A 15,661-nucleotide genomic window follows, 5' to 3' on the forward strand; every position below is an offset into this window, starting at 1 on the left:
GTCGAAACGCTTTCTTATACCTGTTACATACTTTCCGACGAATTTAGTTTACCATTTTGCTCTACGAGTAGCGGGTATAAAAATGACGCAAAATGAATATAAAAATATAATATAGAGCTTGGGAACAGTAAAATGTAAGTCTCATTTTTGCCCTCTATTAGCGTACGTCTGGGTAATAAATGTCTGAAAAAGGAAGCAAAGCCATTTAATATTCTTCTAAATTTAATTATATATTATACCCTTGCAGAGGGTATAATAACTTTAGTCAGTATATTGCAACGAAGTGACCCCATAAGGTTTGTGTATTTACTAGAAGAGTCGATCTAGCCATGTCTGTCTGTACGTTTCTTGTCAAACTTGTCTCTCAGTTATTATCACATTTTATTCCCGGAAATTTAGGTCGCTTTACCTGGACATAACTTTTATCCACTAACTCAATTAATTTCTTTTGATCCTTACAGCCAACTTGTTCACCAATATTATAGACACTCTCCTTTTTCGCGACTGCTTAAATATTTATTTCAAATATTTGTTGTTAGTAATTGTAAAAAAATTTTTCCTTTCCTAACTTTTCATCATCTAAAATTTTACTTTTAAAAGTTTATTTTCCTAAGATTTCACCTACTAATTATACCCGTCACTCGTAGAGTAAAAGGGTATACTAGATTCGTCGGAAAGTATGTAACAGGTAGAAGAAAGAGTTTCCAACTCTAAAAGGTATATATATTCTTGATCAGCATCACTAGCCGAGTCGATCTAGCCATGTCCGTTTGTCCGTATGAACGCTGAGATCTCGGAAACTATACAAGTTAGAATATTGGAACTTGGCATGCAGATTCTTGGGCTTCCTGCGCAGCGTGGCAGGTGTCACGCCCACTCTAACGCCCACAAAACACCATAACACTAAAACCCGCCCAGCTCCCACGATTTTAATATTTTGTAAAAATGAGAGTTCGTTCTTATTATCAATTCCCACTTACATGTAAAAAATTAAAATTACAACAAGGAAGAACGCTATAGTCGAGTACCTCGACTTTCAGATACCCCTTACTCATCTAAAGGGACCAAAGGGAAATGGAGATATGCAAGCAGCAAAGCGAGATTGAAATGCGTCGTTATGGGCGTTAGAGTGGGCGTGGCAAATTTTTTGTTGGGTCAATTCATAGGTCTGGTCGAGACCAATACAGTTCAGTTAAAATTTTGTATCTAGCATGAAAATTGTGGGCGCCACAGGATTGGGCGGTTTGTGGGCGTTAGAGTGGGCGTGGCATATTTGCGTAACAAACTTGCGCTGCGCACAAGGCTACGGAATCTAAATCTGAGATCCCAATTCTCTACCCTTGATAGTTTCCGAGAAATCTACGTTCATATTTACGATTTTTTGAAGTTTGTGGGCGGTTTGTGGGCGTTAAAGTGGGCGTGGCAAACATTTTTTTCTTATCAATCGATAGGTATTGATGAGAACAATACATTTCAGTTAAAATTTTTATTCTAGCATCAAAACTGTAGGAGCCACAGCTTTGGGCGGCTTGTGGGCGTTAGAGTGAGCGTGGCACTCTACTGAAACAAACTTGCGCTGCGTAAGAAGCTCAGGAATCTGCACGCCAAATCTCAATAGCCTAGCTCTCATAGTTTCCAAGATCTCAGCGTTCATCCGGACAGACAGACGGACATGGCTAGATCGACTCGGCTAATGATCCTGATCAAGAATATATGTACTTTATGGGGTCGGAAACGCTTCCTTCTGCCTGTTACATACTTTCCGACGAATCTAGTATAACCTTTTACTCTACGAGTAACGGGTATAATTACATTCATTAAAAATTTATAATCAGATAAAAACGCCACTAATACGCCACCAAGGCGCTAGATGCGCTATAGACTAGCTGGTGTTATGGTCTAGCTGGCGCTAGCCACATGCAATCATATCTGCATCCCTCTCGCACTCTTTTTAGCTGAGTAACGGGTATGTAATAGTCGAGGTCATCGACTATAGCGCCCACAATTTTAATGCTAGATAAAAAATTTTAACTGAAATGTATTGGTCTCGTCAATACCTATCGATTGATCCCAAAAAATGTTGCCACGCCCACTCTAACGCCCATAACGCTGAAATCTGTCTACCGCCGGTTGGTGGCGCATTTCAATATCGCTTTGCTGCTTGCATATCTCCATATTCCTTTGGTCCCCTTAGCTAAGTAACGGGTATCTGATAGTCGAGATACTCGACTATAGCGTTCTTCCTTGTTTTAATATCAAATCCTATCAGTATACCCAAAAAGTGCTTTTACTTGGTTGGTTTTTTTGCAGACCTCACTTCTGTTGTTATTTTATCCAATAGAAACGTTAATATGTGACAAATTTGTATACTCAATGCCGCATTTCCATGTTAAAGTAAAACAACCATCAATTTGTGTCTAAGGGCAAAGAAAACCACTTACCAAAACGGTAAATTAAAAACAAAATTAAAAAACTTGTAGCCATTTCTTGTTTAATCCAAATCTATTTTAAAGAGATCGTTCCACTAAAATATTCCATCACAATTCGCTGAAATCAAGGTGTTCGGAGCAGCAGCTGATCCAATTCTGTGCATCAACTCGCTCTTCCTACCACTCCTTCGAAATCATCTGTTAAGTCTCTCTCTCTCTCCTTCTTACTATCGAAAGTTCTGTTGCAGAGCAGTTGCAAATCGAACTCCAGCGATCGCAGAAGCTGCTATCGCGTAATAAAGGAAATTCTACGGTTTACCACAAAAACATTTGGTAAATTAACGAGGATAAAGAATAAATTTAAATTACTACCTAGAGTGTGTTAGTTTATAAATTAATTGTTGTCGATAAGGCTCGGTAGCTTAAAACATTTTGTTGACCCCGACGTGATCTCCGTGGAGCTTTGCAGCTATTTGAAAAGTTATTTAGCGTACAAAGTGAACAATAAATATACACAGTCTCACGTAACAAATAAAGGCAACCCCTCTTGCACATACATATGGACGTTCGTTTTGCAGCCTAGAAGTCAATGTGCTTAGGAGAAGGGCCGTTGCAGTTGGTGAATTTCACATTAAAAGAGGAATAGGCATCGCAACTGATTTAAAAGATTTTTAAAACAGTAGCACACCAGTGGACACAAAAATAGTTCACTCTCGATTTGAGTGTTTCTCAATCGAGCCTTAAATTAATAAATTTAAAAAAAAAAAAGGCTGATGGGAATAGTAAAACTCAGGGAGGCGGATCTGGTATCCTCCCAGCAACACCAGCAACGCAAGGAGAAGATTCGGAAGAAGTTTTTAACACTTCTCGGACACCATCTACGGCTGAATTTCTTACACTCAAGATCAGTGACATCTTCAATAAACTTAAGTCCCTATGCTCGCATATGACATATGGCGGTTGCAGTCGATGGATGAGAACGATTTGAAAGTTCACCTGGAATCCCTCAAGATTCTTCTTGTTCTGGCAACGCTTAATCTAGCTTGGAGAAACAGGATTTTAATTCCATAGGCTCCGAAATATTAATCAAGTTTGAATCCATCTTAATAACCCTGCGATCTACTTTGCAAAGGGAGCTCGGCAGGCAAGCAGAAAAGCATCATTGTTCAACGATGGGATCGAACGGTGCTTATGCGCCGTCAATTATGGTATTTTTCAAAAGATCCCGCTTGCCTCAATTGAATCTTCCTAAATTCGCCGGGGCTTACACTGGTTGCTCCAGTTATTACTCAATGTTTGTGGGAGTCATTGATAAGGCAAAAGAGTTGACTTCAATCGAAAAGTTTCAGCATTTGCCCTCCTGTTTATCTGATACAGCATTGGAGACCATAAATATGTTGAAAAATAAGGATGATAACTACCTAGTTGCATTGGATATTCTAAAGAAACGATTTGATAACAAAAGTCTTATTATAAAGGCTATATAAGATAGATATTTGGTTTTGGGAGAGTGAACTCTTCGGTGGCACGGTTGCCGGCTTACACGGATCACATAACCTCACATCTTCGGGCAATGGATTCTCTTGCCACTAAGGAGGAAATTTCTGGGTGCGTTCTGGTTCATCAAATCAGGTGCTACCATCGTGGGAAGAATTATCCACCTTTAGATGTTGCACACTGAAAAATGTTGAGCAATGCAAGGCAATAGCTATCAAATTAGCAAGTCTGGAAGGGCCGTGAGTACAAATCAAAGAAGAGCATTTGCAACTAGAGCTGAATCGGCGTAATGCGTTCGTTGTCACAGCGCAGATCATGTGATATTTTAATGCCCCCGTTTTGTGAGGTTATCGCCCAGGGCTCGCCATAAGAAAGCGAAAAGATTGTTATTATGCATTAACTGTCTAAAAATGGACCATCATGCGCGAGACTTTTCGCCAGGTCCTTGCCATGCCTGTCAATCGAAGCATCACACTTATCTCCATCAATCAATCAGTTCAGGAGCGTTGTCCATCGGAAAATCAAACACCAGGTTCAAGTCATATGATTTTTCAACGTAGTTCCGTTATGGCCGTCTCGTCATTTGCCTCGCCATAAGACTCACTGTCCGTCTCGTCATCCGCCTCGCAGTCAGCCTCGCTTGTATCTTAATATTCGGTTGTCGCCAGCGCCGATGTCCTAATAAAGAAAGAACATAACGTTAATGTTTTTTTTGAAATATTAACTTCTACTCTTGGGAATATTATTCTTTTAACATTAAGAAATTTAAAAAAAAATTTAAAAAAAAATCGGACGACCTTATCATATAACTGTCATAGCAACAATCGGATAATTAATGTCAAAATAATACAATGACCGTTTTACTTAGTTTTTGGTAAACATATACGGTAGTAAATTGAAATGGAACTTTAAATTAATATTTATATAATTAGTTTTAAGTTTTCTACAAATAAGAAAGCTCTGTACATACAATGCATAAAAAGGGAACGACCTGCATGGGTATAGAATCTTCGACTTGCCGAAGTTAGCTTTATTTCTTGTTTTATTTAACGTTTACTTACCTGTGGGTTTCCGTATGCAATGTTCTGCACAAATTACGGCAAATGTAATTTTTTCTGTGGTTTCACTCTTTTTATGTTCATCGCAGAGGCATAAATGCAAACTGAGTGCATAGGATCTATCTTTTACATAAATTCGATGATGCTGCTGTAGTCTTTTGCCGTATCATCTTTCAAGAGAAGAATGGGCATAATGATGTTTTCTGCAGAAAAAAATATTTTTTGATATATAAATATTTAATTATATATAATTCTGCGATTGGTGTGTATCTGTTACGTTTTATTGTACAGTTTTTAGTATAAGTTCCTTAATATAATGAACGGAACGAATAATAATTTATATTTTTGCTGTAGAGGAGTTGATCAGCTTTGTCCACAGTTTTGGGCGGCTTGTGGGCGTTAGAGTGGGCGTGGCACTCTGCTGAAACAAACTTGCGCTGCGTAAGAAGCTCAGGAATCTGCACGCCAAATCTCAGTAGCCTAGCTCTTATAGTTTCCGAGATCTCAGCGTTCATCCGGACGGACTGACAGACGGTCAGACGGACAGACGGACATCGCTAGATCGACTCGGCTAGTGGTCTTGATCAAGAATATATATACTTTATGGGGTCGGAAACGCTTCCTTCTGCCTGTTACATACTTTCCGACGAATCTAGTATACCCTTTTACTCTATGAGTAACGGGTATAAATATCTGCTAGGTTTTTTGTTTTATTTACGGCGTTTTCCTTAGTTTTAAACATAATCTTTAGTAAACACATCCTGCCTATTTGACAATCTGACAATAAGCTGACATGTTAAAATTGAAAATTCAACAGGGAACTTTTAGGGTCGTTCCCTTAATTGCTGAAATTTTCTGTTGAATTTTCAACAATTCAACAGTTTGGGGAATACCCTGAACATATTAGTCACGAAACCGCTAAAAAATAAACGGCGTATTTGCTTTCGGAGATGGTTCACCAAAAAAAATATATTGTTTACACGGTTTACACAATGACTATCTAAAAGCGTGAATATTCTTCTAGTTTTTAGCTATATAAAAAAGAAGACTAAAAATAGTATTTTTATGAACAAAAATTGCTTGATTAATACAATTTTTTTTATATATTTGATTTCAGGCCGAAACTTACCCGTAAAAAACCCCCACTACACAACCTAAATTTTTCAATTATAGGCTTGAAGGATCAGAAGATTGAGTTAAAAATGCGAATTGAAAAATTTGGTGGAAAATGCGAAACTAAAATCTCTGCAAACACAATAGCAATAATATCAACAGAGCAAGAAGTCAACAAAAAATCGAAACGTATGGAGTCTGCACAGGAGCTTGGCATACATATTGTTCCTGTTGAATATTTGGATTTTGTGGAAGCTGACGCAGAAGGAGCTATTAATTATATAAATAGCACAAGTATTTGTAATTGGGGAACAAATCCAACATCAAGAATTCCTCAAGATACGGGGAAAAGCTCGAAATTTAAAAGTATATATACAAAATCTATTCCATTATCAAGAACGTTAAAAGTAAAAGATGGACTTGCCGTTGATCCTGATAGTGGGCTAGAGGACATTGCCCATGTGTATGTAGAGGGTAACAACAATTACAGTATTGTGCTTGGCTTGACTGACATTCAGCGAAATAAAAATTCCTACTACAAATTGCAACTTTTGGAGGCAGATAAAATGACAAAGTAAGTACTCCAACGAAGTTATATTCTATTTTCTCATCGATATGAAAATGCTTGTCTTAATCAACGTTCAGTCGAACAAAATTATCAAAAATATATATTTTTTTTGTTTTAATTTTTTTTAATGTGTATGGAATTATCTTTCAATTCATCGAGGGACAGGATTTTTTTTAAGTACAAAAAATATTTATATTTGTAACCCTTTGTGGAATTGGAAAAAATAATAGAAACGTTCGCATGCTTTGTGAAAATTTGGCTAATTCCCGTTAAAGTCATAAATCAAGGTATTGTTTGTGCTTCTACCCGTTACCCGTAGAGTAAAGCGGTATATTAGATTCGTCGGAAAGTAACAAGTTTTGATGCTTCCTAAATGTTGACTGAAATTTTGTTCTTATTATCAATACTTATATACAAGCCAAAAATTATTCAAATTGGACAATTCATTATAAAGGTATAACCATGAATAATAAATAAAAATATATTACAGAAAATCGGCTGATTACGAAATTTTACTAGCGTTGCCCGGGTTTCACGTTATATGGCGTGCTAGTGAAGTCTCTTTAACAGCCTATAGGAATGAACGATAGGGGGCACTTATTTGTTATGTGTGATATATTACACTTTTCAAAATAGTGGTCATAACTCACAATTTTCTAAATGTGTAGTTTATATTTGTATATTGGCATATCCGCCAAACGGTACACCAGGACCGAAAAAAAATCTTCATAATCATCGTATTTTTTGTGTATTTTCATAAATAAGTGGTCATATTTTTATAATACAGTGGAACCTAGCATATTTCATTTGTTTTGTTAAAAAAAATTCCTGAAAACTGAAAAAATTTACTTTTTTCACTTTTAGCTACTTTTAAAGGCATTTTTATGTTTATTTATTTCGCAAGGGAAACATATGATATGTTTTCACTTTTTCTACCAAATCTCTTTATTGCAATCTAATAAGAAGATAATAATTCAAGGAGAGCGAAAAAATGTTCGATTAACTGTTAATAAAACAACATGGAATAATCGTACGTTCGCGACCGGTACTTAATTCAATAAAAAAAAAAATGGATATATTTCCTTGGGAACAGACTCGAATGAAAGCTACATGAATCAATTTTAAAAGTAAAGTTATTGCTTTAGAATATTCCGTCCCAATTCGCAGATATTTGCATTTTACTAGATTAAGCCAAAGTCGACTTCCATTTTGTGTACGTTCGCGACCGCATGTTTTTTGCCAATATTATGAAAACGATAGCTCAATAAATCCCATAATTTACACTATGCAAAGAACTAACAAACTGCTATCAAATAAAAAAAAAAAATTCAGAAAAGATTTTTTTTCATTTTTTTATTTGCACTTTGTGCGTACGAACGTACGTTCGCGACCCCTGGAAATGCCCATATACAATTATTATAAAACTTTTTTAGTCCCTTCAGTCCCGAAAATAAAGTTTCACTCGTAAATCACCTTGTGAATATCGCGTGACATGTCAGTGATACTCCATATAGACAATTGTATGGCATGTCCACTTTATCACAAGTGATAATTGAAATGAAAATGTTTCGAAGTCACTCCTGATTTCACTTGTTTCTTATACTCATTTGTCGTATGGTTTGTCACCTTCACTTGACACGTCCCACGTGAAATCACTAGTGAAATTCAAAATATTTCCAATGAGTTTTCACTTATGAAATCACCTACAGGTGACACGTCCCACGTGAAATCACTTGTGAAATTCAGAATATTTCCTATGAGTTTTCACTTATAAAAATTTAGAATTTAAAATACATACATATGTATTTACTTTTAAGTTTAAATAAATGTTACGGCATGTTGCTTGCTTTTAAATTATAATCTTTGTGAGGATCGCAAAGAGTACTTTAATAGAATAGATGCCGAGGTAGTGGGCGAGTCAGTACAGTAAATCGAGTTCAACCCTTTCGGGGACGTCATCACTACTATTTAAAATAGTATTGGAAGGCCCCTTTATGAACTGATGTTTGCTGATCGTCTAATATATTTAATACAGGATTCCCTAAATATTTGAGTTTCTTGCATATGAGTGAACTCATCTTCTTCACAGCGTTGACATCTAAATGTTTCTTGTGCGTGAGATTCCGAAGAACTGGGTACTGACGAACCTGGCTGATAAGTAATCTCTTCTCTTCGCGCGAAAAATACTGTCAATTATTTTTGGGGGTTCAGAATTTCGCAGTAAAAATATGTGATTTTGTTTATTTCATCTATCAGAAACATTCGATTCTCATATTTGAACAAGAAAGAAAGTTAACTTCGTCAAGCCGAAGTTTGTATACCCTTGCAGTTATAATTATTAAATTTAATTCGAAATTCTTACAAATACAAACAATGATATTCCGAATAGTATAAGACAATATGTCAAAAAACACCGAAGCTATAATTTGTTTCATATTATTTTCCCACCAATTTTCCGATCGTTCCTATTGCAGCTATATGATATAGTCGTCCGATTTTGATAAAATTAAATTCGAAATTCAGAACTAATTGATTAATTATATGTTAAAAAACACCAAAGATATAAATTTTTTCCGATTGTTCCTATGAGAGCTATAAGATATAGTTGTCCGATCCGGCTGGTTCCGACTTTTGGGAAAGTTTCAGCCCGATATCTTTAAAACTGAGAGACAAGTTTGCGTAGAAACGGACGGACAGACGAACAGACGGACATGGCTAGATCGACTCGTCTAGTAATGCTGATCAAGAATATATATACTTTATGGGGTCGGAAACGTTTCCTTCACTGCGTTGCAAACTTCTGACTGAAATAATAATACCCTCTGCAAGGGTATAATAATGTGGAAAAACTGAGTAGATAAAGAAAAATGCTATCTTTCTTAAGAAGTGCTGGCCGAAGAAAATAGTAATAAATAGGAAGAACGCTATAGTCGAGTACCTCGACTATCAGATACCCGTTACTCAGCTAAAGGGAGCAAAGGAAAATGGAGATATGCAAGCAGCAAATGCGCCACCTACCGGCGGTAGACAGATTTAAGTGTTGTGGGCGTTAGAGTGGGCGTGCGAAAATTTTTTTTTAATCAATCGATAGGTATTGACGAGACCAATACATTTCAGTTAATTTTTTGTCTAGCACGAAAATTGTGGGCGCCACAGGCTTGGGCGGTTTGTGGGCGTTAGAGTGGGCGTGGCAAACTTTTTTTTAGACCAATCGATAGGTATTCAAGAGACCAATACATTTTAGTTAAAATTTTTTATCTAGCATAAAAATTGTGGGCGCCACAGACTTGGGCGGTTTGTGGGCGTTAGAGTGGGCGTGGCATATTCGCGTAACAAACTTGCGCTGCGCTCAAGCCTACCGAATCTAAATCTGAAATCCCGTTTCTCTATCTTTAATATTTTCCGAGATATTCGCGTTCATATTTACGATTTTTTGAAGTTTGTGGGCGGTTTGTGGGCGTTATAGTGGGCGTGGCAAACTTTTTTTTAGGTCAATCGGTAGGTATTGATTAGAAGAATACATTTCAGTTAAAATTTTTGTTCTAGCATCAAAACTGTAGGAGCCACAGTTTTGGGCGGTTTGTGGGCGTTAGAGTGGCCGTGGCACTCTTCTGAAACAAACTTGCGCTGCGCAGGAATCTCAGGAATCTGCATGCCTAATCCTAGTATTGTAGCTCTTATAGTTTCCGAGATCTCAGCGTTCATACGGACAGACGGACAGACGGACAGACGGACAGACGGACAGACGGACATGGCTAGATCGACTCGGCTAGTGATCCTGATCAAGAATATATATACTTTATGGGGTCGGAAACGCTTCCTTCTGCCTGTTACATACTTTCCGACGAATCTAGTATACCCTTTTACTCTACGAGTAACGGGTATAAAAACTGGTCTTATAACACAGGAATACAAAATTGAACTTTAGGAAATATCCATTTCTAGTTTTCCATGATAATTATGTGCTCCTTAGAAAAAATCCCATATAAACTTTTTTCGTCTCCTTCAGGTTCCGCGGTATAGCTAAGAATACAAAAAGCCGATGTTTGCTGACATTTTGAATGAGCTACATATTTGGGCTTATCTTAAATATTTTCGCTGCAACACAGTCTCCATACATGACGGCATTGCTAAAAAAAATAGTGCCTATCTAATACCATTGTCCAAGTCTTTGGAATTTGACGTCAAAATCGGACCATTAATCAATAAGTTAAATTGCTTACCTTTAAAGGGCTTATGATAGTCGAGCCACTCGACTATAGATATCTCTTTATTAATTATATAATAAACTTCTACGAATTATAAATTTCAGATATTGGATTTTTCGGTCATGGGGTCGAATCGGGACTAGTATTGGAAGCTCAAAGATCGAGGAGTTTGGCACAAGTGACTCTGCCAAAAGAAAATTTAAGGAAGTATATGCCGACAAATCTGGAAATGAATTCGATAAGCGAGACAGCTTTGTTAAAATAACTGGATGTATGTACCCAATAGAAATTCAATATGATGAAGACCAAAAGTTGTTAACCCATAGCACCTTTTTTAATAATTCTAAGTTAGACCCTTCATTGCAAAATTTAATAACGCTGATATTTGATGTTGATTCTATGAAAAGAACATTGATGGAGTTTCATATTGATATGGATAAAATGCCGTTGGGAAAGCTCAGTGCCCATCAGATAAAATCTGCGTATAGTGTGGTGTACGAAATTTTTAAATTAATAGAAACCGGATCTACAAATGCAAAACTAATTGATGCTACAAATAGATTTTATACGCTAATTCCTCATAACTTTGGAGTTCAATCTCCGTCATTAATTGAAACCCATAATCAAGTCGAAGATTTGCGCCAAATGCTTGATTCATTGGCTGAGATTGAAGTTGCTTACAGCTTAATTAAAACCGAAGATGCAACTAATAATATTAATCCATTAGATCATCATTATGCACAGTTAAAAACTCAATTATTCCCACTGGATAAAAATAGTGAAGAGTTTTCCATTCTAAGCAAGTATGTTAAGAACACTCATGCATCTACACATAGCTCGTATGGTTTACAGATTATAGATGTGTTCAAAGTAGCTCGCCAAGGAGAAGCAAGGCGGTTTAAACCATTTAGGAAGCTACATAATAGAAAGTTGTTATGGCATGGGTCTCGTTTAACCAATTTTGTTGGTATTTTATCGCACGGCTTAAAAATCGCTCCTCCAGAAGCGCCACCAACGGGCTATATGTTTGGCAAAGGTATTTATTTTGCTGATATGGTGTCAAAATCAGCAAATTATTGTTGCACAAATCAACATAACTCAACTGGGTTAATGCTTCTTTCTGAAGTAGCTTTGGGAGATATGATGGAATGCACAGCAGCAAAATACGTTACAAAATTACCAAAAGATAAACATAGTTGCTTTGGTCATGGGCGTACGATGCCAGATCCAAGTAAGAGCTATTTTAGAAATGATGGTGTTGAAATACCAATAGGTGAAGCAGTTACCAATTCAAATTTTGATTCATCATTATTATACAATGAGTATATAGTATATGATGTTGCGCAGGTTAATGTTCAGTATTTGTTTCGTATGGAATTCAAGTATAATTATTAAATAAGTGTAAAGAAAAATAATTTTGATGTTATTATTAAATAAAATGTACTTAAAAAATTGTATTTTATTTTATTTATTTATTTAGTAGTATTCTTCAACCCGAAAATTCCAAGGAGATTAACCGCAATTTTGGAAACAAAAACAGGTGGGTTATAAGCCATTTTTAATTCGAAATTAATAGCGCTTGTTAGTTGGTCAAAACATTTAACAAGTGAAACTACCTATCTTTCGAACCCCGAACTCTAAATAATTTTAGGATTTTTAACTGAGCTACAGCCGGTATAGTCCTACCGATATAGCTGTGGTCAAAATAATATTAGTGTCTCCGCCATTCATCTTTAAAGGTGGCGTGCACTTACTAAAAAAGGATATCTTACTATAAAAGAATTGATAAAAATGTAAAATACAATTTTTTTTAAAGATGATAGATAAACGCATAAACTAGCATATTAAAAAAATTGTGTAAGGGTCACTTTAAAATAAATTATTTTAATTAACTTTGAATTGGAATTTAATTATAACCGTTACTCGTAGAGTAAAAGGGTATACTAGATTCGTCGGAAAGTATGTAAGAGGTAAAATGAAGCGTTTCCGACCTCATAAAGTGTATATATTCTTATATTGATGGACGTTGATGCACTACGAGCAGTACAAACAAGTGGCCCAACGACACCAAGCACGTGCTTGTTACGCGCGGGGCCCTTTTATCAATTTGGGCAAAAATACGAGTTCGCGAGGAAGATACAAAAAACAAATAGAGACGGGACACAAATGAAAATAAAAGAAGCATCTATGAAAGAAGCAAATGAGTTAAAATATTAGTTTTTAATACCGGGATAGAAGTTGAAGTGCAAAGTAAATGATAAAGGTTATTATAATTATTACATAGAACGCGAAAGGGCTCGTGCAGACAAAAATTAGATGTACATCGTGGCAAATTTAGGGGATAATAATTTCGTGTAAGTCTAACAGGAACATTGAAAGTTAGGCGGTTTACAAGTTCTACAGAATCAATATCACCTCTTATAAGATTTTGCATAAAAATAGTACCAAGCATTGTTCTACGATTTGCAAGGGTAGGTAAATTAAGCAATAGTAATCTACTCTGATAGGAAGGTAGCCTTATGTTTTGATCCCAGTTCAAACTACGAAGGGCAAAAAGAAGAAATTTTTTTTGTACCGACTCAATACGGTCAATATGCACTTGATATTGTGGACTCCAAACCGAAGAACAATATTTCAAAATAGGACGGACAAGGGAGGTAAATAATAATTTGGTTGTATAAGGGTCATCAAATTCTTTTGACCAACGCTTTATAAACCCAAGAACACTCATGGCCTTGCTGACAGTGGACATTATGTGGCAGTCAAATTTAAGTTTTGGGTCCAGAAGAACGCCTAAGTCATTAACTGAATATATGCGGTCGAGTGGCGTATTTTGAAGAGAGTAACTAACAAAAGTAGGAGTACCCCTATGAAAAGTCATAACGTTGCATTTAAGGCAGTTCAAATTTAAAAGGTTATACTCACACCATCCCTGAAAACAATCAATATCTGACTGTAAGTTGAAACCCGACGCTATATCATTATGTGATAAACAAAGCTTAACATCATCAGCATACATTAGTACACGAGAGTGTGTTATGATAGAGGGAAGATCGTTAATAAACAAAGTAAACAGCAAAGGCCCCAAATGACTACCCTGAGGCACTCCAGATGTCACATAGATCAGTTTTGAGGCAGAGTTCTTGAATATAACCCTCTGAGTCCTACCATTCAAATAACTTGAAATCCAAGTTAATAGATTACGTGGAAACCCAAGCTGATTTAATTTAAATAAGAGAAGAGAGTGGTTGACAGAGTCAAAGGCCTTACTAAAATCTGTGTATATAACGTCAGTCTGCATTTTATTCTTAAATCCATTTATTACAATAGATGACAATTCCAGAAGGTTGGTGGTGGTCGATCTTCGCTTAACAAAACCATGCTGACACGGTGATATTAGCGAGGAACATAAATGTTGCAAATGAGAAGTAATAATACGTTCAAATGCTTTAGGAATTGCCGACAATTTAGAAATACCTCTGTAATTCTGGGCATCCGCCTTCGCACCCTTTTTGTGAAGTGGAATGATAAAAGAGTCCTTCCAGATAGTAGGAAAAACTGACGATGAAATAGACAAATTAAAAAGTTTAAGAATCGGTTTACATATGGTTGACGCACAAAACTTAAGCACACACCCGGGGAGTCCATCAGGACCGGGAGAATAAGTTGGCGTTGTTTTTTCTAAGTCTCTTACGAGAGAAATTTCCGTAATTTCAGGGGTAAAGATACAATTTGCCTTATTTAAGGGATTAGGGTAGTTAGAATTTGACCAAGCAGCCGAACTATAAGTAGTTTGGAAAAACTCGGCAAATAAATCAGCAATTTTAGAATCCGTCGATGCCTCCATTGAGTTAAAACGTACCGATGAAGGCAATGCTGACGACTTACGCTTGGCATTGACAAAGTTATAAAACTGCTTCGGATCATTTGAAAATTCAAATTTACATCGACTTAAATACATAGAATAGCAATGACTATTGAGAACATTAAAATCCGATCGAGCCACCACATATTTCGAAAAATCAGATGGCTTACCCGATTTCTTATACTTTTTATAAGTGTTTGTCTTAAGGTTTTTAAGTCTTTGAAGCGCATTGGTAAACCAAGGTGGCCTGTTTGTCTTTGAAGGAAACCTATCAGGAACGCATTCATTAAAAAAGGTATTTAACACTATATAGAAGTGTTCAGTGGCACTTTTAATATCCATACAATTGTACAATTCTGTCCAATTATATTGAGAAATCATGTCGTTAAGTTTTTTATAGTTGCATTTTCGGAAACATCTCATTTTAGTTTGAGAAACTAAAGGAGAGAGGGTATCAACGCATGGGAGGCAGATTGTCAATTCCATTGTTGGATGATATCGGTCTTCAGGTACAACAAGAGCGTCAATTCTAGATACCGTGACTTCAGACGGGTCTGAAACAAACACGAGATCTAGTTGTCTATTTAATGAATTCCGTATAAAGCTTACTTGCTGTAACGATAATTCTAGAAGACCATCTACAAAATCATGGGCGGATAGAGGTATAGCGACTAGTGAGTCAGTAGGAGGAGACCAAGAAATATCCGGGAGATTAAAGTCACCCAAAACAATCAAAAGGTCACGGTTAGAAAGAAGGGATAGAACAGATTTTATCGCAGTCAGGTGGTGCTCATAAATTAGTATATCAGAGCCAGGTGGAATATAGGAACATGTAACAAATATTGAGAATGATTGCAAGGAAACTTTCACACTAACAAATTCAATTTCATTAGGAGTATCAGAGTGAATTCTCTCGGATGTTA

The 15,661-nt window shown here is 36.4% G+C and overlaps 1 protein-coding gene across 5 annotated transcripts in view; it reads left to right on the forward strand.

Moving 5' to 3' along the window:
* LOC119553225 (poly [ADP-ribose] polymerase) overlaps nt 1–12,279 on the forward strand; it is an 88,431-nt gene extending 76,152 nt beyond the window's left edge. For all 5 annotated transcript variants that reach the window (XM_037863485.1, XM_037863488.1, XM_037863486.1 and 2 more), the window contains 2 exons: nt 6,102–6,671; nt 10,978–12,279. In XM_037863485.1, the coding sequence (XP_037719413.1) occupies nt 6,102–6,671; nt 10,978–12,268 (1,861 nt within the window). In that variant the 3' untranslated portion in view covers nt 12,269–12,279. The remainder of the gene's footprint in view (nt 1–6,101; nt 6,672–10,977) is intronic.
* Nucleotides 12,280–15,661: the final 3,382 nt, after the last annotated feature.

This window comes from Drosophila subpulchrella, chromosome 3L (assembly GCF_014743375.2).
Source record: "Drosophila subpulchrella strain 33 F10 #4 breed RU33 chromosome 3L, RU_Dsub_v1.1 Primary Assembly, whole genome shotgun sequence".
NCBI classification, from domain to species: Eukaryota; Metazoa; Arthropoda; class Insecta; order Diptera; family Drosophilidae; genus Drosophila; species Drosophila subpulchrella.